The sequence below is a fragment of the Diabrotica virgifera genome, chromosome 1 (genome assembly GCF_917563875.1).
Source record: "Diabrotica virgifera virgifera chromosome 1, PGI_DIABVI_V3a".
Taxonomy (NCBI): Eukaryota; Metazoa; Arthropoda; class Insecta; order Coleoptera; family Chrysomelidae; genus Diabrotica; species Diabrotica virgifera.
The window spans coordinates 315,900,951-315,928,033 of NC_065443.1; the positions used below are offsets into that span (position 1 = coordinate 315,900,951).

General features: G+C 32.1%; 1 protein-coding gene across 3 annotated transcripts in view; it reads left to right on the forward strand.

The window, feature by feature from the left end:
- Positions 1 to 27,083, forward strand: part of LOC126879248 (synaptic vesicular amine transporter) — a 332,565-nt gene that overhangs the window by 273,397 nt on the left and 32,085 nt on the right. For all 3 annotated transcript variants that reach the window (XM_050642307.1, XM_050642308.1, XM_050642309.1), the window contains exon 6: positions 24,259 to 24,525. In XM_050642307.1, the coding sequence (XP_050498264.1) occupies positions 24,259 to 24,525 (267 nt within the window). The remainder of the gene's footprint in view (positions 1 to 24,258; positions 24,526 to 27,083) is intronic.

The following is a 27,083-nucleotide window of genomic DNA, read 5'->3' on the forward strand; positions in this document are numbered from 1 at the left end:
TCCTAAGCGTATTTTTTGTACCTATCTCTTTTCAATATACTGAGACTAGAGCGTTTATAAAAATAACATGTGTTTTTACTTAATAACAGGCGGTAGCTGGTTTGTCTTTAGTTTCATGCGTGGAAGACAATGATGCTAGATAAAAATTATGTGTTTTATCTGGACAGGTATTAATGACGCACGAGTAAAAAACCCTGGGCTCAAGTGTACACTTTTCTCCGTGTACTTCCAGCGCTGAATAAAAACCCATAACAACACTGTTGCCATTCTCGTTCTGTCCGCATAAGCTTTCCCAGTGTACAACAAAGAAACTGTGCACAATAAAAAGAGTAAAGAAAGAGCGCGAAATGAAGTGAGCTGTGATTCGGCTCATTAGCGACTCGTAATCTAGTTATCACGGCGGAGCGTAACATCTGAAGGTGCTTTGTGATAGAACGGCATATAAGTGGTTCTAATTAAATCACTTTAGGGAGGCAGCGTTAATAAGAAGAGACTTCACAACTAATGGAGAGGAGATGCTATTGCTAACCCCTCGAAATTAGTCCCTCTTCGACGAGATGATGGACAGAACCGATTTTAGATTGAATTAGGTATATCAGGAATTGTATACTTTTCATTTTTATTTACACTTCTGAATTTGTTGGTTATATTAGGTATTGGACCAGAATATTATTGTTATTTTACAAAATTAAAATCAAAATTTATACGAATGAAAGAGTAGCCTCCCCTAAAAGTTGTAATTGTGTTTATTAAAACATACTTAGGTGCGATAGGGATATTAGCTAATTCTTAATTTTTAATTCCTTTCACAATTTTTGCTATTTTTCCGCCTATGTCACAATTTATTGTTTTTCTTTCGTTACTCTCCTTCAATCCTGAAGGTGTCGCTATAAAATGCGACAGCAAGCGTGAAACTGGCAGATAAAAAGACCAACGCATTTAAAATAAAACAAGGAGTGCGACAGGGAGACACAATTTCGCCAAAATTGTTTTCAACATTATTAGAGCATATGTTTAAGAACGCAAATCTGAGTGAAAAAGGAATTAATATCAACGGAGAAATACTTAGTCATTTGAGATTCGCTGACGATATTTTTCTTTTTGCTGACAGCATCGTCGATGCAGTATCGCAACTGGAGAAACTATACCTAGCCTCCTTACAAGTTGGATTAAAAATCAACCATACAAAAACGCAAATCATGACAAATCTTGTGTTAAGCGAAAATATTTCAGTAAATGGCATGCCTATTGGAGAAAACACCTCTTATAAGTACTTAGGGCATGAGATACGCATAGGAAGAGATAATCAAACGTGCGAACTAAGCCGCCGCATAGGACTCACTTGGGTGGCATTCGGAAAGCTGAGCTATGTCCTTAAGTCAGAACTATCTATGTGTCTCAAAAGAAAAGTCTTTGATCAGTGTGTGTTGCCAGTACTTACCTATGGTGCAGAAACTTTAACAGTAACCAAGAAAGTAAGAAATGAAATTTGTGTTACCCAAAGAGCCATGGAACGCTCAATGTTAGGCATTTCTAGTTGGGATCGAATTGCGAACAGGGAGATAAGACGGAGAACAGGAGTGACGGATGCCATAGAAAGAATTATGCCCCTAAAGTGGAACTGGGCTGGACACATAGCTAGAATGTCGGATAACAGATGGACACAGCGAATAATGCACTGGAAACCAAGACAAGAAGCATATCGAAGTAGAGGTCGTCCGCCAACCAGATGGTCTGATGACATCAAACGGATCGACAGAAACTGAATGCAGACAGCACAGGACAGAAATGCATGGAGAATACTGAGGGAGACCTATATCCAGCAGTGGATAGATCAGGGTTGAATGATGATGATGATGATGTGGTCTTTTGCATATTCCTGTAATTTGATCGATTCCTCTTGTTGGGGATATTCCTCGTGATCTTGGGCCTTCCACCTTTCCTTGTATAATGAGTCTTTCCATATTTTCTATGTTTGCTCTCATAACATGTCCAAAGTATTTTAATTGTTAGAGATGGACTTTACTGGAGAGTCGTTGGCTAACTTTTTGCTCTCTTAAAATTGAATTATTTGTCCTATGGTCGGTCCAAGGAATTCGTAGCCTTCGTCTCCAACAGAACATTTCAGTGGCGTCTATATCTTTCTTCTTTCCGAATTCCTCAGGGTCCAAGATTCACATTCGTAGGTCAGTATTGGCAATATAGGTCAGTTGATCAATCTCATCTTTAACGCTCTTGAAATTTGACAGTCCTTCCATATTGTGGTCATTTTTGCTGTGGCGACTTTTTCGAAAAGTCGCTTTTCATCCATATACATATTTATTTCCTAATCCAATCAAGACTTTGTTTTATTTTCTTTTGTTATCCGTTGTCCCGGATTTTTGAAGTTATACTTCTTTACCGGCGATAGAGGGTGATTTTTTTATATGTTAAAACCTATCAGCCCGGCGCATGCGCATTATAACTTTGTTCTGATTGGATGTTCAAATGACATGTCAAAAATTATCCGATATGGCAGCTGTGGTTTGGAGGTAAAGGTAAAGGTAAACAAATGTATAATATATTAGTTTTATTGTTGTGAGGACAGAAACAAAAAAGTTTATAATATTGTAGTGACTTTTAAATAGTTTTTAAAAGCAACAGGTACGTAATAATTGTTAATGTATCATGGGTATAAACCTACCTATTTGATCTGCCAAAATACTTAGTATGTAATACTTTTATTTATATAATTTGATTACCATCAAAATTTCTATCAATATTCACCTAATATAATGTTTTTTACTCTATGTTTTGTTGTATTTTTTCAATTCTAAATCATTTCAATTCAAAATTAAAATAATTTGATCAATTTTCAAAATATCAAAATATCACAAGTTTAATCCATTTAGTAAGTCGATCTTCGTAAATAATGACACATAGTGTCCGTGGCTAAGCGGAGAAGGCGAATGAATTCCAATACCAACCGCTCTTATCAGCGCTGGTTCGAGTCCCAATAGAAACTTTCTTTTTTGTTTTTTTTAATACATTTTATGATTGTAAGTATATTTATTATATAATTGTATTTTCAGAAAATACGTATTTAGTTAAAAAAATTTTCGACAATTAATGTTCAGACATCATTTGTGGCTTGTTTAATATGTTTCTGTGTGTTTTATTCTTTTATTATTTTAATTTTTGGCACTGTTCTAATAAAAATGTTTGAGAAGTAGTAAGTATAAATTAGTTTGATATTTAAACAAAATATAAATAAAAAGTATATTAATTTCGTTTAAATCATATAATAGAAGTATAACTTCTTACGTGCGTACAAAGTACACACACATTCTTTTTTTTTTTTCTTACTTTTCTGTAAACAAATGAATTCTTCTTCGTTCTTGTCCATATTGCCTTATGCTTAGAAATGTATTACAATATTTTCCAATATTGTATTGTGTTTTCTATATTTTCATCTTTGTGTTTGGACTTATCCGTTTACTCTAAATATATTGTTTTAATTAGCTGTACAGTGTCTGTTGTTATATCATTTATTTTCTATTTCTATTTTCTTCGTTAGGCCTTCTACTGTCTTTAATTATTTTCTCTTCTTTTTTCTTCTCTACAATTTTTACCTCATTATCTTCTTCATTGTAAGATTTTAATCATTTTAAACTTTCTTTGTTTCTCTTTTTTAATTGGTTGCTAATTAGCAGTAATACCAGACGCAGACAGACTATACTTTAAAATATTTACTACGAAACCCAGTAGAAGTAGACTTTCTTCTTCCTTAAGTTCAATCTTCTATCGTAGGTTGGAAATCATCATGGCTCTATGGACTCTGTTCACTGCAGCTCTAAATAGTTCTGCACTGCTTTCTAGAGAAATAATTCCTCAAGTTCTTCAAGCCAGAACTTGTCTCGGAGAGTTCTCTCAGACTATTTTGTCTCAAATGGACACTTTGATTAAGATGCAAGCCATCTTACTCTACAGCGCCCCTCGCACATGTAACAAACATGAAAATTTTTTTACAAATTTCGAGGTAAGTATTACTTGAGCAAATAAAATGTTCTCAATACCTAATATAAGTGTAAAGAAAAAAAGCTTATGATCTTCAGCCAGAAAAAGATAACAGAAGGTAGAATACTTTGGATACATTATGCGAAATGAATCCAGATATGCTCTCATACAGCCATCCTGCAAGGAAAGATATTTGGAAAGCGAGGTCCAGGAAGAATAAGAACATCCTGTTTGAAAAACTGAAGAACCTGGTGCACCACAACATCTGTGCAGCTTTTCCGCACTGAAGATTACCATGATGATCGCAAACATTCGTTACGGATAGGCACATTGAGAAGAAGAATATAAGTATATCACAAAGAAAAATTCCTGTACTGGCTGTGTACCATAAATAAATCACAAAAAATAAAAACCTTATTTTGTAAAAGGTACATGTATTTAAAATCCCTAAAAAGGGCTGTATCACAAAACGTTTTCTAAATCAATATTCCATCATCAGTGTTATCACAGGTTTACATGCTTTAAGCCTTGTGCCAAGCTTTAGGTGACAAACTGTAAGGTTATACTTACAATTTTCCAACCAATATGGTTGACGTCGTGTGATGCCGGGGGTTAATCTGAAAATGTTTTTAACATCCTTCAAAATCAGATAACATAATGTAACCCCAACTATTTAAAATCAATTTAAGGGTTTTTACCCGTACATTTTGGTGGTTTAAAGCATATGACATGTGATAACATTGATGATGGAATATTGATTCCGAAAACGTTTTGTGATACAGCCCTTTTTAGGGATTTTAAATACATATACCTTTTACAAAATAAGGTTTTTATTTTTTTATTTTAAGGATATAAGTGTGTCATAATTTACTTAGCAATACAAAAGCTGAAAACTACCGAAAAATCATTAAAAATGCCAAGTATTTATGAAGCTGTAGGTTGGAATATGTCACTCAAAATTTATTTTTTAGATCCGTACCTAAATTTTTTTCCTGAAAATCTTGGTGCCGTATTAGATGAGCATGGTGAAAAGTTTAATCAGGATATATTGAACATCGAAAGATGCTGCAATGGGAAATGTTCAGCCGAAATACATTTGATCGATTGTATGTTGTCTGTTTATCGATTTACCGAGAAACTTCATCAATGAAAAGAACGAAAACTATAAAATAACTTATATTTCATCATCATAATGAGTTATTATTTTATTATTAAATGAACATTAAATAAAAAGTCTACATGCTGTATGAAAGAGGGGACCTGGAACACACAGAACTTACTTCAGGAGAAATAGGTCCAGATATTACAAAAGAAGAAATAATCCACGCATTAAAAACAATGAAGAACGGAAAAAGCGCAGGACCTGGCATGCTTCCTATCGACTTTCTAAAAATTGTAAAGAGCAGCACATTGCTTTTTTAGTGATACTCTTGAACAAAATTTATAGCTCAGGCACATTACCCAAAAAATGGTTAACGTCAATCTTTATTTGTCTCTCTAAAAAGAAAAACGCCAGAGAATTGCGGCGACTACTGCGCCATTAGCTTGATGTCCCATGTGCTAAAGTTGCTATCGAAAATCATCCATAACCGAATATATGATAAACTGGACATAGACATTAATGATAAGCAATTTGGATTTCGCTAGGGCCTAGGAACTCTTAAAGCTCTTTTTTCACTTAACATACTTATACAAAGGTTCCTGGACGTCAATCAAGATATATATGCGTGTTTTATTGACTGTAATAAAGCATTCGACAAAGTACGACATGAACAATTAATGCATGTCCTGGAATCAAAGAAGATAGACTACAATGACCTCAGGATTATATCTAATTTATACTATAAACAACGAGCAAAAGTACGTGTTAACGATCCCTATCAGAGGAAATTGAAATCAGACGTGGAGTGAGACAGAGATGCGTGTTGTCGCCAATTCTTTTTAATGCCTACTCGGAAGAGATCTTGAAAAAAGCTGTTTAGGGAGAAACAGCTGGATTAAAGGTAAATGGAGTTCCTATTAACAACATTAGATATGCGGATGACACTGTCATCTTAGCTGAAAATATTGGGGATCTTCAGAGGCTGGTGACCAGAATGGCGCAGTTTGGACAAGAATATGGTCTAACAATGAAAGTCAAGAAGACAAAGTTTATGAGAATATCAATCCAATATCGAACCAGTCGACAACTATGCAAACCTTGAAACAATGATCAACTTCACAAGAGATTACTTACAGGAAATCAAAATCAGAATAGAAAAGGCTAGAGCAAATTTTAACAAAATGAGAAAAGTGCTCTGCACAAGAGATTTGAAGTTGGAGCTAAGAGTTAGGTTGGCTAGGTGCTACGTTTTTTCGACTTTGTTTTATGGAATGGAAGCTTGGACCTTGATTGCTGCATCAGTGAAAAAACTAGAATCATTCGACTTATTGGTGTATAGAAGAATTCTGAAAATATCGTGGACAGAACACGTCACAAACACAGAGGTTCTGAGAAAGATGAATAAAGAAATGGAAATCTTAAATACCATCAAAACAAGATAATTGGAATATCTCGGACATATTACACGTGGAGAGAGATACAGCTTGCTCCAATTGATTATGCAGGGAAGGATTCAAGGAAAGAGAAGCATAGGGAGACGCAAAATACCGTGGTTGCGCAACCTGAGAGAATGGTACGGATGTACATAAAATGAATTTTTAGAGCAGCCGTCTCTAAAATCCGAATAGCTATTATGATTGCCGACCTCCATCACGGAGATGGCACTGAAAGAAAAAGATATGCTGTATTAATTCGCATTGCTAAGTCCCCGTTTAGTAATCAACTATTTTTAATGGGAAATAAGCCACAATTTTACCAAAAAAATGATTTTATTAACGTTTCGACGCCTAAGTCGGGTGTCGTTGTCAAAATACAAAATAATACTAGATTAAACAAAAATGTTGTTGCTTAGCAAAAAATTCTTCTAATAATTTATTTAATCTGACTCATTTATATCGGCAATTCAGACATGTATTATACATTTTAAAATAGAAGATTTTAAAATGATATTGCCAATATTGAGAGTTGCGTTCCTGGGACGAATTTACTAAAAGATAGTTCATTCGATTACATGAAATCAACCCAACTCAAGAATATCCGCCACAAAAAAATCATAGCATGTGATCTGTCTTTAAAAAGACAACTAAATGCAACGGTGGCAGTAAAAATGTAGATAATGTGTTTTCAATATGGCCTCATAGATCAGAATTGTTGGACACATTCCTAAATATTATAAACGATCAAGAAGAGACAATAAAATTTACAATCGAGAAGGAATATAATAACATTCTGCCTTTCCTGGATGTTTTAGTCTCAAAGAAGGATACTGGATATGAGATCTTTTAGTAAAGTCGTCCTAGGAACGCAACTCATCAATATTGGCAATACCATTTTCTACCATTCTACTTTAAAATGTATAATACATGTCTGAATTGCCGATATAAATGAGTCAGATTAAATAAATTATTAGAAGAACTTTTTACTAAGCAACAACAATTTTATTTAATTTAGTATTAATTTGTATTTTGACAACGACACCCGACTTGGGCGTCGAAACGTTAATAAAATCATTTTTTCCCATTAAAAATAGTTGATAATATAAATGCCACAAGGAAATAGCTTCAGAACAACATTTAGTCCCCGTTTAGAGCACATAAAACGTTATCACGCTTGCAAACATTTTTTTACAGACCAGTGTATTTAAAGTAATTATTTTCCCTGCATGCTAAAGATATCTAATATAAACTTCCATTAGTCCTTTTATCATTTCGTCTAATTTAATCCTACCTTGAAAGACGTTAGACCTCTTCTGGCCACTTCTTCGCTCATTAGATAAAAGTGAACGACTTTGGTTAGATCCGATTCGCTTCATTACTTATCACTTTCCTAATTATTTGGACCGAGAAACAGAGAACGAGAGATCCAGTTTTAGCGGCGAATGGCGAATGGGATAAAGATCGACGTGGAACAAGTTGCCAATCTTTTTAACTATCGATTCATCTGTTGAATGTCTCAAGCCGGAAATATCTAGAGAAACATGTTGAGAGTGGAAAAGTGGAATGAAAGTTGTATGTGTTAGTTTTAGGAGAAAATATTTTTCTTAGGGGAGGATCAAAGTTTCAGAGAGAACTTATGGATAAAAATGGGCTCTACAAAATTAAAGAAATATTTTTTACTATAATTTGTTTAGAACAAAAACTTTTCTTTACTTTTCTCTACTATGCCTGGATCTCGAGTACCAAAAAGAAGTTGATTATTAATAGCAAACTAAAAAGTTGTTAGTAGCTTAATGATGTCTAATCGGACAAATTTTGATGTATGGAGAACACTGGAACAGGAAAAATTTTAATTGTGGACCGTGATTTTAATTGTGGAACGTATCATCCTGACAAGTTTATGATTGTGAGAACTAGCAGGTTGTTTTTAAATTTATTTAATAGCAAACTTTATGTAATATATGAAAACTTTATATAATATATGTATATGTTGGGCATTTTAATAAGTCCGACACGCAGAACATGTCAAATGGTAGGAATTATATTGGTGGTAAATAGCAGTCTGATTTGAGAGTTTAGTGAAATGGTAGCAAATCAATTAAAAGTTCTGTCCGACAAAATACCAGTGGCGGCTCGTCAGAGAAGGCAACGTAGGCTTAGCCTCCCCATAAATTATTTACACATTCTATGTCATCTCTGGGACATAATATTTCTATAATTATTGATGAAATGTCACTGTTTCGTTTATTTTTAATCACGAGAAACAACAAGCGCTCGTACTAATACAAAGTGTAAATTATTGCACACTTGTAACTAACGCATCTGGAACGCATCTTTACCCACCTCGCTGTGAGCAGCTCCTCATATCCCTACCAAGGGAGGCAAAAACCAGACTCGATTCCGTTGTGTTATAAGTTACGACAAACTTCTCAAAACCAGCAATATAGTTTCCTATGCGTACAATAATACTCGATAGGCTCACTTGTGTTTTTACTTATATTTTATAAGGAAACTAATAGTCAGGGTATTTCTTGGTGTGATTTGATCAGTTTATTATTTTTGAAGATATTCTTCTTTAGCGGCGAATCGATTGAGGGTAAAATTTGATTGATCCGCGCGCATTCGCACACCGACAGTATGGTATTAGTTGTTATACGGGCTCTGATTGGGTGTTGAAATTTTGAAATGATCTGTCAATAATTGTTCAATATGGAGGTTATCGGTAAACAAAAATATTGTATAATATTAGTTTTTATTGATGTGTGGACAGAAATAAAATCAAATTTATAATTATAGTGACTTTCTAAATAGTTTTGAAAAGCCGCAGGTACGTAATTCTAAATGTTTCAGTTGGAAATACCTAATAGTTTCAATACCTATCTATTTGGAAAATGTAAACAAAATAATGTAGTTACCTATTAGTAGGCAATGCTTTAATTTACATAATCTGATTACGAACAAACTTTCTACAAATCTTCATCTCATATATCGTTTTCTTACTCTATATTTTGTTGTATTTTATTTCGACAAAAATCAAACTAATAATTTTATTAAATTCATATAAATTTATTAGTCCATTATTTCACGGTTTTGCTCTAAATTTTAAAGAACCGCTTGGATTGACATGAAATTCGGCATACGTACAGGTTACATGTCAAAAAAAAAAGTGATATTGTGCCGATGTGTGCTTTTACCCTGGGGGTGACTTTCACCCCCTCTTGGGGGTGAAAAATGTATGTCAAAAATAAGTCCGGAAATGGGTAATCTGAATAATTTTAAGTAACTTTTGTTCTATAGAGCTTTTTCGCCAAGTCAACCCTTTTCGAGTTATTTGCGAGTGAATATGTTCATTTTTCAACAAAATAACCACATTTTTAGACGGTTTTTCGCAAATAAGTCAAAAAGTAAGTATTTTGTCGGCAAAAACGTTCTTAGCAAAAAATATAGCCTATAAAAAGGTAAAAAAAATGGTTTACGCGTTAGGTCTCTGGATCTCGTAGAACCAGAGTTATAGCCAATGAAAAATAGATTCATAGTCACCAAATTTCAAATAGAATATTTCGACGTGAAATATCCAAAAAATTAAGCACTTTTTGGGGAAAACCCATTATAACTTTTTTAAAGTGTTTAAAAAAGCTTTATTTCTGATTTTACAAAAAGTTTGTAGCATTAAATTTAAGCAAGTTACGCTCAAAATAAAGTTGGTCCCTTTTGTTTTTGCAAAAAAAAAATCGGGAAGACCACCTAGGGGGTGGTCTTAAATTAGCAACTTAAATGAAATTAATCGTTACCGCTCCACAAATTATTTTACTTATGTTGTGTTTATATGATCTGTAAGTTTCATCGATTCAAAGTGCTTATTTTTGAAAAAATTTGGTTTCAAAATAAAATTTTTAAAAATTTAAATTTTGAAAAATATGTTTTTTTTTTCAAAATAACTTAAAAATTGTTAGAGATACCAACAATCTCGAAAAACAAAAAAAGTCAGATTTGCTTTTCTGAATATCATGTATTTTTTTGTTTTTCTGTTAGACAAAAATTGATTAAGATTTTGGTGTTTCTAATTTTGAATACATTCGTGATCAGTGACTCGTTCAACCTCTTTTAACTACAGCCCTTTCAATAATAAGGTCTTTAAACCGATTAAACTTACAGATCATATAAACAATATATACACGAGTCAAGAAACTTGTGAAATCGTAACGATTAAGTTCATTTAAGATACTAATTAGGGGGTGATTTTCTTGATTTTTTTCCAAAACCAAAAGGGACTAACTTTATTTAGAGCGTAACTTGTTTAATTTTGATGCTAGGAATTTTTTTTATAAAACAAAAATGAGGCTTTTTTTAAACACTTTAAATAAGTTTTAATGAGTTTTCGCCGAAATGTGCTTCATTTTTGGTTATTTAACGTTAAAGTATTCCATTTGGAATTTGACGAATATGAACCTCTTTTTCATTAGCTATAACTCTGCTTCTACTAGGTATAGAGACGTGATATATACACCATTTTTTTAAAAAGTTTGCAGGCTATATTTTGGCTGAGAATGTTTTTTCGACAAAATACTTACTATTTGAGTTATTTGCGAAAAACCGTCTAAAAGCGTGGTTATTTTGTTGAAAAAATGAACATATTCACTGCCAAATAACTCGAAAAGTATTGACTTAGTGAAAAAACTCTATAGAACAAAAGTTACTTAAAATTAGTCAGTTTATCCATTTCGGCACTTACTTTGGACGAATATTTTTTTACCCCCAAGAGGGGGTGAAAACCACCCCCAGGGCAAAAGCATATATCGACACAATATCACTTTTTTTCTTTGAGTTGTTAGCTATGTGTATGCCAAATTTCATGTCAATCCAAGCGGTTCTTTAAAATTTAGAGGTTTTGCAATATTTTACCGTTAAAGAACGGACTATATGGTGTAAACGTTTAGTTTGTGTATATTCCCACATGACGTATACGAGAGTTTGGTGCACTTTGAAATGGCGTCAACTTTCGTACGGCGCGGTAGACGTGAAGTGGGTTCAAGCCCCAAGCAAGTTATTATTTTTTTATTTTTTTTTATAGATTTTATGATTGTAAGTATATTATTATATAATTTTTGAAGATATTCTTATTTTTTGAAAGCGGTAGATAAGAAAGTTAGTTTGATTTTTAAATAAAATAAGTACAAATAACCTTTTCAGTAATTTTACTTCGTTTAAATTACCTATTATATAATAGAAGAATATCTTCTTACGTGCGTACAAAGTACACACACATTCTTTTTTTTTTTTTTTATTAGTGTTTGGTGAATTTTTGTAATTCATATATTTTTACTTGTGTTGTTATTGGCTTGGTAAGGTTATTTTTACAATTTATGTACCGTTGTTTGTGTATATAAAATGGATAAGTTAAACGAGATCAAAATATCTGAAGATATAATTGACTGGCTGCTCAGGAATAATTTTAATACTCTAAGTATATACATATAATAAAGTTTATATTATTAAAATCTTAGGAAGACCACAGCCAAATTTCACTATTATAGTCGGTTCGCCAAACTCAGACGCAACTGGCTAGATATTTTAGTCGATAATTTTTTTGTTTTTTGCCAATTTTGCAAAAATTGGCAAAATTACTAAATATTTAGTGATTATTAACTATCTAAAAATTATTTTTTGACAATTTTGCTAAAATTGGCAAAATTACCGACTAAAATATCTAGAAAGTTGCGTCTGAGTTTAGCGAACAGACTATATTAAATCTTCAGGTAATCGTCAAAATCGTGCATTTAATATTAAGTGGTATAATAAATGGGATTGGTTAACCGGGTCTATTAAGAGGGAAAAAGTTTTTTGCTATTCTTGTATCTTATTTTTAACACAAACCGAACATACAACGTGGTCTAAAATAGGATATCCACATCTAAAAAATTCACCTCGTTCAACTGAAAGACATTCCAAATCTAAAGATCATATATTTTCGTCGTGTAAATTAAAACTTCTTGCTAAACAAAATATAGTAACTGCTTTAGATACAGCTCAAAAAGAGGCCATAATTACTTACAATAATCAGGTTTTGGAGAATTGGATGATGAATTTAAAAAGGCTTATCGATATAATAATATATTGAGCTTCGTAAGAATTAGCTTTTCGCGGACACGATGAAAGTGATGATTCCATTAATCGCGGCAATTACAAGGAACTTCTATCGTTGTGGGGATAAATATAACTCAAAATTCGAAAAATTTCGTTAATTTTAGATTTAATCCTGTAAAGTTCTTTTAGTATCAATAATTCTAACAATATTATTATTATTAATTAAAAAAGCTATTCTACATCTCAGTTATCAATGCAAGCATGCGGTAAGAGGGAGGGTCCCCGTAAGGTGAAATGCAAATAAAAATGGTCAAAAACAAATGGAGCCTAAATTACATTTTTGGCGCTTTTTTTTTGCTAGTGCAAATTTGTCTAGATTTTTTATAGTTAGAACCTTCCTTATTGTAAAACTCACGAGCCGCCACTGCAAAATACATGGGACGTTTTCGTAGTCTGACGTTCGAAACCTGTAACCTGTTCCACAATTAAAACTTCCTCACAATTAATAAACTTTTTTTTGCTACGCGGCATCCAGGCCTATACTTTTCGTTTCGATACAAATGTTTTAGTTCTTTTTTTTTGTGTCCTTCTTCACTTATTTTTTTACTCTAGTATCTAGTTCCTTAATAAGAAGGCGTTTATAGGGTCAAATTAAAGGACGTTTTCCATTTGTTGTACTCAAGGGTGGTACTTTTAGGAATAATTAAAAATATTGAAATTTTTAACAGAACAACACAATAAAAGGAAAAGTAGAAGAGGAACTAACTGGCCCAATTGAAGTTGTCATCGGATTCCCTGAATCCTTAATTGTTCAACCTGATGATGCATGAAATAATAAAAACAGTAAGAACTAAAAAGGATACCAAATTGGAGAAAAACATCTTAAAATAATCTAATATGCAGACGATGTAACACTAATATCTCAAAGTGAAGATTATTTCACGTTTAATATAACCCCGAGATTTATCATGTCAATTTCTCAAAAAAAAACAAAATTCATGATTATAAGTGATGGAACTTCAAATATCTAGGCATCATACTATCTAGCTCGAAATAGAAGTGGAAGATCAAGTGAATAGAGCAAACAGAGCCGCAGGTTGTCTGAGTGAAACAATATGGAGAAATAAAAATGACGAAGAAGAAATGAAAGGCAGAATTTACAAAACAGTCATCAGACCAATAATGACATACGAGGCAAAAACAAGGCCTAACTTAGAGAGGAGAAAGCTAGCTTTTCGAAAAATCGATGGTAAGACACTATTGGATAAAGCTAGAAGTACAGATATACGATGGAGATGCAAGGTGGAAAACATAAATAACTGGGTAAGAAACAACAGAGTAGAATGAGAAATAGCAAGAGTAGAAAGGACGGAATAGGAAGACAGCCAGTGGGTAGTTCAGGAAAACGATGAAGCGACTACTTACTGGAGGCACATTGAAAAAACAGATAATGATGTCTGTACAAAAAGAAAAAGAAGAAGAAAAAGAAGAAAAATCAGAGTTTACAAGACAAATTGAGACTACATACTAAAACTTGTGGGAATCAACAGATGATTCAAACCTAAATTCAAAGAGATCCAAAGAGAAAAAAAGTATGTAGTAATAAAACACAGACTTACTCACAATCATTTAATAATACTTTGACGACCGGTTTCGATCTTTACACTATTCAGATCATCTTCAGGTCGGCGTTACAAGTAGTTAAATGCTACAATTAAAGAAAACCAGAGTTAGAACATTGTCTGGTTGTACAAATGCTAATAGAAAGCCAAAATTTGAAAAAATTTTGAAAAGTTTTAAAAAAGTGGGTATGCAACTGTTGACATTTCAGAACAACCAACCGATACATGCAAATGCACACCTATGAGAAACAGATGCTCATAAGCATGTATAAGCATATGGATGCATGCAGTGTATGACTATTTGTTGAAAAAGGTAAAAAGTTTTAAAATTTAAAAACTTATTAAAAATATTAATCAAAAATTAAAAATTAAAAATGCTTCAAAACTCAAAAATAATAAATAGTAATATTGTTTTGATCAACATACATGCCGTTACAAGGGATGCGTTGCCAGTTCGTTGATAACATGTTTATACGTCCAACTTATGCTAATAAGATCGCTAGGTGAGGTACAGGGCAAGCCGACATGTTTCGTAAGTCAAAACATAGTAAATATTTGAAATTTGAATGGATCCTGAAGGAAGATGTGTGCTGAGAAACAGAGGATGTTGTATTAGAAGTGAGAAAGACAACGTTCGAGTGGGTGTGTTTTAAATGTGGCCAAGTTCTAAATCGCTTTATTGTAGACACTTGTACTAATGTGATGGACTTTGCTCGTTGATGTTTTGAGATATGGGCAGAGGTATATTTATAAAAAAAGTATATTTATATTTTCTATCTATCTATCTTTCTATCTTCTATTCCAAACTTTGAATAGTTTTCTTCTTTTTTATTCCAGCACTTTCACCTTTCTTCCAGTAGCGAAGGCTCTATGTTATAAAAATAATTGGCGAAAAAATAAGTACTTAATGCGTGAGAGCAAAGAAAATCAGTTTTAATAATATGTGGTCGAAACTGCCATACTTGATAAAAAAATTCATGGTGACTATTACTTTTAAACAGAAGGAAGGTGTAGAAATAACTGCCATTCCGATGAAAAGAGAGAATTCATAGAAGAAGTTGAAAGGAGATACAGAATTCTAAAAATAAATAAGGGTAACATAGGTATAGCATGCCCATCCCCAAAAGAAGTCAAGAGACTAATATAATACAATTTGCAAACGCCAAGAAAGTACCAGGACCATATAGGATCACAAACAGATCTTTGAAGGATCTGCCAGCGAAAGCAATAGTAGACCTAAAAAGGTTTTAACACTGGTTTCTTGTGGCATGTCTAAGTTAAATATTTAGTTGATATTGGATTAGGCAACAATTATATTTTTAACTATATAAATAACGCACGTTTCAATTTCCACCCTAAAACGGTTTTAAAAAAAATATTTAAAAAATACTACGAAAATTTGTAACCAACAAGTTGTTTGTAAGTTAAATTTTTCACAAGTATCGATGGTTTACTTACTTGGCCTCGATATTTTAGGCAACAGCATGTTTATGGTTTAAAAATTCTGAGGGTAGTTTTTCACCCTCCGGAATTTTTTAGACTCAATCAATTTTTTTTAATTAATCTTGTTTTAATATTTTGTAATACTATCTATATATATATATATATATATATATATATATGCTATATATATATATATATATATATATATATATATATATATATATATATATATATATATATATATATATATATATATATATATATCAAACAAATGAAATAGAGAATGTGGAAAAATCCCCTTACGAACAATTCACACATCCACCATTTCAGGTTGGGAAAAATTTCTTGAATAGAATCAAAGATCCAAACACCTGTTCTTAGAAATGTGTTTCGCCCTCTTCAACCTCTCTGGGAATTGTTCGTAAGGGGATTTTTCCACATTCTCTATTTCATTTGTTTGATTTAGTTACGTTTGGTGGGTAAACCAATAACTTAGATCTTTTGATCACTGAGTGTGTTTCAAAGATTTACATCTTTTGTTTTATATATATATATATATATATATATATATATATATATATATAACTAAGGAGAAAAAGATGTCTCTTGTTTATTTTCTAAATATTTTTCTTTAAAGTTATCACTTGTTCCTTTGTGTCTCAACGCACAAATATTAAAATTCTTGATGCAATATGGGAGTTCTTCAAATTCGGCTGAGCAATCCAAGTCTAGGTGTCGAAACAAGGACGTGATATTTTTTTGTACGTTTTCGGTCTTGTTAATATGTAGACAACAACAAGAACGTGATGTTTGCCATGAATTTTAAAAAGATCCGCGATTGTTAATGTGTCATTACAATGGATTTTTGGGTAAAAGTAGTGAAACAAAACTCTACCATTACAATTAAGTTGCAACTAAATAAATATGTATGCCTTGTTTAGCTAGATAATTGTGTTAGAAGGTTATTTAAGAAAGGTAACAACAAATAACAATATAACAGAAAAGGAGAAAAGTCCCAGATACAAATGTCATTAATATTGTTCGGAAACTATTTCTTTGTGGCATTTATGTAATTTAGTGTTCTAATTAGGAAATAAGCCACAATTTAACTTACAAAAAATTTTATTGACATATTGAATTTATTTTTGAAGTTATACTTCTTTAGGCACGAGGGTGAATTTTTACATTCCCCGGCGCATGCGCACACGGACATTATAGTATTAAATAGCCGCTACATTTTTTAAGTTATGTAGCGCAAATAAGGTGTGCGTGAAAACAATAATATATTATTAGTGTTTTTAGTAAATCTATTTATCCCTTACACTCCCGAAACAATGTAAGTTGACATATAAAGTTGTTCAGTCTATTTTTCAATTTATATGGGAACAAAGAGATATATTTTTTTTTTTCAGAATTTTGCTATGTCACTTTGACAGATTTTATTGATACTAGAATAGAATAGAAATATGCTTTATTGTCATGAAAAATTTAACAATTTTATAGACAAAGCTTACAAGAATCATAAATAAGAACAATAACAAATAACAAATACAATTTACTAAAATGATATAAATCGTCTATATAAATAAAAATAATAAAGAGAAACAAAAAAAAAACAGTAACAATCTATTGCAAAATTTAAAAAAAAAATTGCAAATTGCATATTCTACCTTAAGAAATTTAATAAGTTAAGTTAAGCTGCTGCATATGACACTCAAATATAGATTAAGATTATACTTATAAATAAGAATACTGTACTTTCTTAGTTATTAGTTAAGAAACTCTGCTGTTGAATAATATGGTCTTTCAGATAAATAGGCTTTAGTCATTTTACGGAACTTGGGGAAAGATGTTGCAGATTTAAGTTGTAGAGGGAGATGGTTGTAAAGTTTTTTTGCAGAATATAATATAGATTTGTTTACTAACTCACTGGACGGGATCGGTAAATAGATGTCAAAGGTAGAATTTCTGGTGGAATAGTCATGTCTAGGTCTTGCTGGAAAGACATGTAGATGTTTACGAATTAAGCAAACAGTTTCTAAAATATATAAAGAAGGTAGTGTTAGAATCCTGTGATCTTTGAAGTAGCTTCTGCAATGTGTTGTTCTTCTGAGGCCAAGCAGATATCTTATTGCTCTTTTTTGTAATTTAAAAATAACATCAGTTTGGGCAGCCGTACCAGAACCCCAAAAAGGGAGACCATATCGAAGATGTGACTCGAACAAAGAAAAAAATGTTATTTTGGAAGAGGCTAAATCCATTTCCTTCGAAACAGATCTTATTGCAAAGCAAGCTGAGGATAGTTTCTTGCTTAACACATCAATATGAAGGGACCATTTCAGATTGCTATCTAAAAAAATACCAAGAAACTTTACAGAATCAACGATACTGATCTGGCTGTTATGAAGAGGTAAGGATTGAAGAGCTCCTTTATAGGACAATGCTACTGTTTTATCTACGTTAAAAGAGAGTAAATTTGAATCGGACCAAGATTTTATTGTAAGTAGATCAGAAGTTATAGTAGCATGAAGAGTTGCGATATTTGAGTTGCTCCAAGTGATACTGGTATCATCAGCAAAAAGAAAAACTTTTCCATCGATTTTTAAGCTAGTAATGTCATTAATAAAGATAAGGAAAAGTAGAGGACCCAATACTGAACCTTGTGGTACCCCACATACAACATTTTTGAGACTAGAGTCTGTATCATTTGCTCTAACCAGTTGTTTCCTATTATCCAAGTAAGATTGAAACCAGTTCGAAGAAATACCTCGAATTCCGTAGAAATCTAGTTTTTTTATCAAAATATCGTGATTCACACAATCAAAAGCTTTGGCATAATCACAAAAAACAGTGGCAGTGTGCAGATTATTGTTTAATGCTTGATAAACCTCATGCAGTACAGAAAACATGGCATCTGTGGTACATTTATTATTTAAAAAGCCGAACTGATTTTGTGATAAAATATTGTTATCAACGAGAAAGGACATAAGTCGGGCTTTTATGAGTCTCTCAATAATTTTGGAGAGTACCGGTAGTACTCACGATTGTGTTTCCCGGGAGTATATGCATGATATGCACAATTGTGTGACCGACACATTTGTGAGTATTGGGAGTGTATGACTACTCCCCCTAGAAAACAAAACAAATAAATTACAACATTTTACAACCTTTATTAGTAATATTAAGTACACATATTGTCATTTATTACAAATGTTAATAACTAGTATATTTTTAACACATTATTTGTTGTGAAAGTTAAAAAAACAATTTTGATTTTTGCTCATGCAGAGATAAACTTTACATTTGCTGTATGAAACTCTTGACCTACTCTTACAGGATTCCAATCTGCAACATAAAAGATTTTTTAGATCTTCCAAGACAGGCCAGTGATTAAAACCATCATGTCTTTTGTCAGTGCAAGGTAAAGGTGACGGTCTCATTTTCTTTGGACGAGGGTCTTCATGTTCATCTTCTGTGTCCCCGTTTTCTGTATTTGGACTTTTCGTTCCACATAACAAATAATCTGCTAGTTCTAAGCGAAAGGATAATACATCTTTAATATCTTTTGATTTGTATTTGTTACTTCGGCAGTCGCGACGGTATTCCATCCAACTGTTAACAATAGCTAAATCAAATAGATGTAGGATTACCTTTAATGTCCATTTGCGAGTTTTGAAGAAAGTTCTATAAAACTTTATCATCTGATCGCAGATATCAACTCCACCCATCTTTTACCGTGCATACATCCACAATATGAAGATTGACTCTCAAGAGATACAACCTATTTCTTGGAATTGCATCCGCAATTACAGGAAGTTTAAAGCGACTGCTCCAATATAAATGAATTCGAGGGAATTTTAAACAACCCATCACTGCATGGATCCCAAAAATGTTTTTTATTTCTTCAGGAGTTACTTTGGGTTTAAGTTCCCTTCCGTGTTTTTGTAAATAAAATTGTGCAGTACGTTCTGCACACAGTTGAAAAAATGAGTTTTCTAAATACTTTTCAAAGTAACACCATGATGTTAAAACTTCGGTGGGATCTGGAAGTATTGCTTCGGGTATATTTTCATTTTTAAATGGATTAGTTCTACCCCAATTTAGCATTGATGATTTTTGGAGATTTTGTACAGTACTGGGAACTGCGGAATCATTTTCGTCTCCACTTTCATCAGATTTATCACTTTCTTCAATCTCATCATCTTGTACAGACAAATTCTCCTCTTCAGACGGTACCCAATCGTCATCATCATCTCCGAGTTCAATTTCCAAATCGGAATCAATTTCATCCAGCAGTTCTTAGATTTCATCTGGATGAGCAGCCAGTCTCGCCATTTCAACTTTTCTAGTTGTTCCTGAAAAAGAAACCCTTGTTACCAGTTCAAAACCTACATTGATTGAAACACTTCAAAACTTACATTGACACCGCTTACTCCTAGCCCTCACAAACGTGTTCTTCAAAATACGTTTGTGGATTTGTAACCTCAAATTAGTAGATATTGAATGATTTTGTCTAAATAGGTAAACATACAAAATTTGTGACGACTATCCACCAAAATAAATATTTTAAAACAAATAAAAATGTGTACTTACGTCTAGAATCCATATTAACACACTTGACAAAAAGTCGTTACCATTCACTGAACAATATCATATGGATCTAAGCAAATTTTCGGTAATCTCCCGCGACAATATGATAGACACGTGCACCTACTATCGTGTCGTAGAGGAGCAACTGGTGCAAAATGATATTTTAAACCTAATGTCACTTATAAATAAGACGCTCACAATTATTGTGAGTGTATGGAGCGTAAGGGTTATTATAATGTTTATGTCTGTGGATTTGTCTTCCTCCTAATAAGTATTATCGAAAATGTTTATTTTCATTTAAAGTATCTGTCACCGAGATTGTAATTATGTACGAGAAATGATCCACTGAATACAAAAGCCGTGGTAGCTGATCGGTAGAGCATTCGCCTAGGGATCGAGAGGTCCCTTGTTCAAATCCTGACAAAGTCATATCATTTTTTTTTCGGTATTCTTTTTGTTCTTTCTAAAATTAGTTTAATATTCAAATACAATACAAAAAAAACTGTTTAAGGTAGATAGGTATATTGATTTCGTTAAAATCATAGTTATATATTGGGACCGTGCAAGTTCGGAAAAGCGACACCTGGTTTCTACGCTCTGCAACTTACTAGAAATAGTTTTTATAGTTATTGCACTCTGAAATAACTATAAAAACAATTGTTCACAATGTTTGATGTCATTGGCGTAGTTAGGGGGGGGCAGGGGTGGGCACGGCCCCCCCCAGAATTCTGGTGGCCCACCCCAGAAAAAAAACACAAAAAAAAAAACGAAATTTGTATTTAGTATTATAACTCCCCACCACGGTCTGCGAAAAAAATTTTTTTTGAAGTTCGTGCTTCCCATTCTTCCGATTCAAGACAAGATTTATTCACAATCAATATAGGCAACCCACATTACAATCTCGGATGAAGTCGTGCTAGGTATACGCAGACACCAACATGACGCAACTCGCTATACTATGCGCCAGTCGATTTAGCCGGGATCTTGCCTTAACAGCAGTGTTGCCAACCTTTGTCAACCAATTTACCGTACCTGTAGTCCGAAATTACCGTATTTTGCGTCGTATTACCGTACATTATTTTAAATTACATTTGGATATTTTTGGCGTAATAATATGTTACAGTATGTCCGCAGATTGAGTTTACAAGAGGACAAATGGACCAAAAAATGAAAGATACGAAAAAAAGTCATTCTTGATGAAAATTTTTGCTTGTTGAGAAAATATCATTCACCATAAGAAACTTTAATTTAGTTCTACAGGGTTGGTCAAAAATACAAAAAATATCATTTTGCGCAAGAGTAAAAATGCCGTATTTTGCAAAATACGAAAAAAAGTAATCCTTGATGAAAATTTTTGCTTGTTGAGAGAATATCATTTGCCATAAGAAACTTCAATTTAGTTGAACAGGGCTATAATCAAAAATACAAAAATTTGTCCTCTTGTAAACTCAGTATACATAATATTCTTGTCATTTTCTGTAAATAGAAATTATAGTGCATTTGATATTTAGTTTTTTGTAGCCAGTATAAGCTAATAAATTTAGTTGTTGTTGATTCGTGTGCAAATATTGCATTGGCTAAAGTTTTTTTTAATGGCATCGAAGCCTTATATGTGCACTTTTCACATCCCGGTCATCACGCCAACCTGCAAAAGTTATTAGATAGCCTTGGCGTTAAAGCGAGCCGTGAATTGGGCAGTCTATCAACAACTAGATGGAGTTGTCGTTTTGAAAATTGCAAAGCAGTGCTTATAAACTACGAAACCATTAAACTAGAGTTAGAAGAAGAAATCGCCGAAAATAGAGATAAGCAATCCATAGAAGCGATAGGGCTATTGACCACAATAACTAAACCTGAATTTGTAGTTTCTTTACATATACTCCATAACGTACTTTCTATAATTAATGTTCTAAATAAATGTTTCCAAGACACAAATACTACTCTTGGTCAGGCTAGTGATCTAATAACAAGTACTATTGAAACTTTTAAAGGTTACAGATCTGAGTTTAAAATTTGGCAAGATATTAAACAATTTGCTGAAAAACACGAAATTTCACTGGAGCCTTTAAGAGTTTCAAAAAGAAGACGACAGCAAAATGACTTTTTTACTGAGTCATATAACGGCTAAAGAATACTGGAAAATTAATATTTACTACCAAGTTTTAGACAATATAATAGTTAATTTTACGAGTAGATTTGAAAATTTACCATTAGCCACATCAGTTGATGCATTTTGTAAATTAGATATGGAGAATGCACAAGATTTCGTAGACAATTATAAAAATATATTGAAAATTGATACTTTCTCTTTAAATGCTGAAGCTGTGGTTATGAAGAATATGTTGCAACTAAAAGGACATGAAATAAATATAGATAATATACAGCATATTAAAAAAGAATATTATCCCAACCTGTATAAACTGTTGCAAATTTCTAGAATATTGCCAGTAAGTTCTTCTAGTTGTGAGAGGAGTTTTTCAGCTATGAGGAGAATCAAAACTTGGCTAAGAGCTACTATGATTCAGGATCGATTTTCTAATCTCTCAGTAATACATATAGAAAATGAAATCGTAAAAAATAAAACAACAGCTGAAAAAGTTTTATGTAAATTTGCTGAAAAAAATAGGAAATTAACTCTTGTTTAGACAAGAGTTAATTTCCTAGAAGCATGTTTCTGTAGCAAAATTATAATAAGATGTATATGTTTTACCTAAAATAACATTATTATAATTACTTATATGACATGTACCTATACCCGTTACTAAAAGAATTGGTTTTTTCATTTTTATTTTTGTAATTTTATAAAAAGAACCTTTGTAAAATTATAACTTGTATTCCTAATTAATAAAGATTTTAAGTTGTAAGTTTAGAAAATGGTTTCTGTTCGTGTGACTATGTATATGATCAGGTAAAAAAAAAAAAGCAAAATTGGTGATTTTTTTAATGAAAAATGGGCGTGGTGCTCAAAAAAATTTTCGCCTCCCCGAGGCACCTGCGGCGGGCTTTTTGGGTCCCTTAATCATACTTCAAGATGCTCAGGGAGCCGTGCCCCCCCCCCAAGCTCAAAGTCTAACTACGCCAATGTTTGATGTGCACTGTTAGGGTTTAGAGTATATAACTTTCTTTTTTGTTATCGCCCTTATCGTTATTTTTCTTTTTATACTTTTTTGAAGTATCATTACTTTGATTGCTGCTATTTTTGTATAATTATTTAAAACAATATTACACATAATTTTTATAATTGCAGAATAAACTTTGAAGGCATTTTCCCCACATTCACACTAAAATTCAAAATTTAAGTGAAATCCTTCATGCTGTTAATTGTAAACTTTTCATTACCTACCAAAGATCATAATAACATCAGGTGACAATAATTGTTTTGCAAAAATATTTTTTTAAGATTGGGATTGCTAATAAGAAACTCAAATGTTGAACAAAGGTGATCATAAATAAATTTTACTGAATCCGTTGCTAAGCACAAACCATCCTTTTGCAAATAATCATAGTAATCTGCTCCAGTTTTCTCTCCTTTACTACAAAAAACAAGCTGTTTGAACTAGAATCATCTTAATAACATAACTTTTAAAGCTCTTTATAATTTGTAGTACGAAATATTGTAAAAATTTTCAGTTTCTCTTTACCTAAATATGGTGAATATTGTGTACAAACAAATGAGAACTGACAGACTTAACCGGTCTACTATTAGATGTTGCCAAGTTTCAACTTCATGGCTTGTTAAGTAAAGGTGGCTATGGAGGTACTAAAATTGCTTGCTTGGACCCAAGCCTCCGGATCGAGCTAGGCTCGGTTGAGACAATTTCCCACCTCCAATAGTTTTATCTCTTTCTATTTAACAAAGTATTATGTTTTCCATTTTTTGAAATATTTTACCGATTCTTAGCGCGCTCATCACTATATAAAAAATTGATTTTATTATATCTCAGTCAGTAAAAACATGATGTATTAATTTGATCATTTATTTCAGTATTCGCATTTGGTAGAAGCTATAGTGTTCTATTTATCGCAAGAGCCCTACAGGGTGTCGGTTCTTCTTGTTCGAGCGTATCTGGTATGGGCATGTTGGCAGAACGATATCCGGATGACAAGGAGCGAGGCAACGCCATGGGCATTGCATTGGGCGGACTAGCGCTTGGAGTGCTCATTGGACCGCCCTTCGGAGGGGTCATGTATGAATTTGTAGGGAAGTCAGCACCGTTCTTGATACTTTCTGCTCTCGCTTTAGGAGACGGACGTAAGTAATTATATCATTATGTATAGTTGCTTATTTTATACTATTCAACATATTATTGGAACTTTGATTAAGTGAAAATATACAATTTTTTGATAAAAAATTAAAATAGGAAGCAAATAAGGACAGGAAGGTGTACGGCAGCGAGAAGGACGAAATACGGTCACGGATAAGGCTTGCTGACAAAGCATACTTCTCTCTGTAGCAGGTATTTATTTGGATCCAAAGACATTCATAGGGAAGTAAAGTTAAATTTCAAAGTATATAAAACTTTAATACGACCAATAGCAGCATATGGCGTAGAAACATGGATCATGACTAAAAAGGCAATAAACCTTATCAAAACTTTTAAAATAAAAATCCACAAGGAAAAGGTTTTCCTGTAGTTGGATGTATACCATACAGGGTGAGTCATGAGGAATGTACATACTCCTACCTCGTATAGAGGCTCCTATGAGGAATAACAAATGACCATTAAAAAGTGTCTGCTTCCATTGTTTAATAATATACAGGGCGAGTTTCGCATTTTTGACAGAAATTTGTATTCGTTATAATTTTTGAACGGTCAGATCTATGTGTCTCTTATTTTGGTCAATCGTTAAACTATTACCACCCAATCAACTGATTTATTCAAACTAGAAAAAAATCAGGTCCGGCTTTAAAAAATTAGTTCGTTTGGGTCTTAGAAAAAATTTCACCCTGTACAAGCTTTGTGAAAACTATAATATGAATTTTACAAATTAGACAAATAGGCAATTAAAATGGCGTATTTATTTTTTCCCCACACGATTACTTAATTTTTTATAAAAAAATCAAATTTGACTATGAATTAAAAGTTTGCTAAAGTGAACCACAGATTTAAAATAATTAACTTTTATTACAAAAATTATTTTTTTAAACAAATATTTAATTTATGTTACCATCCAATCAACTGATTTATTCAAACTAGAAAAAAATCAGGTCCGGCTTTAAAGAATTAGTTCATTTGGGTCTTAGAAAAAATTTCACCCTGTATACGGTTTTTGAAAACTCTAATATGAATTTTACAAATTAGACAAGTAGGCAATTAAAATGGCATATTTATTTTTTTCCCCACACGATTACTTAATTTTTTATAAAAAAAAAATTTGACTATGAATAAATGAAAGTTTGATATAAAGTAAACCATAGATTTAAAAAAAATAACTTTTATTACAAAAATTAATTTTTTTGAACAAATATTTAATTAATGTTACCACCCAATCAACTGATTTATTCAAACTAGAAAAAACTCAGGCCCAGATTTAAAAAATTAGTTCGTTTTGGTTTTAGAAAAAATTTTACCCTGTATACACTTTTTGAAAACTCTAATATGAATTTTACAAATTAGACAAATATTCAATTAAAATGACATACTTATTTTTCCCCATACGATTACTTAATTTTTTATTAAAAAATCAAATTTGTCAAAATCGGAATTTTAACCTAAAAATGAAATCACGGTTTAACTCGCTACAACTCTGTTTCATTTTAATATTTTTTTTCTGAAATTTTTACAGCACATATATCTGATCATTGTGAAGACTATGAAAATTGTTGTAGACTTTCAGTCTTCTTCTCGTAAAAGTTATGAATTTTTAAAAATAAAAGGTGCAGACTCGAGAATTGCAAAGTTAAATCGCAGAAATTAGGTGAAAAAATTTAAAATTTATCTATTTGATCACGTCTGTGTTAAACTATAGAGTCCATAGTAAAGTGTTATAGGGAGTTTCAGATCTAGACGTGTTATAGAAAAAAAAAATGGTGAAACTTTTAATTTTAAGAAAAACGTTTAATTTTTTTTTATTTTTATGGTAAAATTGCGATTTTGACAAATTTGATCTTTTAATAAAAAATTAAGTAATCGTGTGGGGAAAAAATAAATATGCCATTTTAATTGCCTATTTGTCTAATTTGTAAAATACATATTAGAGTTTTCAAAAAGCGTATACAGGGTGAAATTTTTTCTCAGACCCAAACGAATTAATTTTTTAAAGCCGTACCTGATTTTTTTCTAGTTCGAATAAATCAGTTGATTGGATGGTAACATAAATTAAATTATTGTTTAAAAAAAATTAATTTTTGTAATAAAAGTTAATTTTTTTAAATTCATGGTTCACTTTACCAAACTTTTAATTCATAGTCAAATTTGATTTTTTTATAAAAAAAATAAGTAATCGTGTGGGGAAAAAATAAATTTGCCATTTTAATTGCCTATTTGTCTAATTTGTAAAATTCATATTAGAGTTTTCAAAAAGCATATACAGGGTGAAATTTTTTCTAAGACTCAAACGCACTAATTTTTTAAAGCCGGACCTGATTTTTTTCTAGTATGAATAAATCAGTTTATTAGGTGGTAATAGTGTAATGATTGACCAAAATTAGAAACACATCGATGTGACCGTTCAAGAATTATGACGAATACAAATTTCTGTGAAAATGCGAAACTCGCCCTGTATATTATTAAACAATGGGAGCAGACACTTTTTAATGGTCATTTGTTATTCCCCATAGGGGCCTCTATACGAGGTAGGAGTATGTAC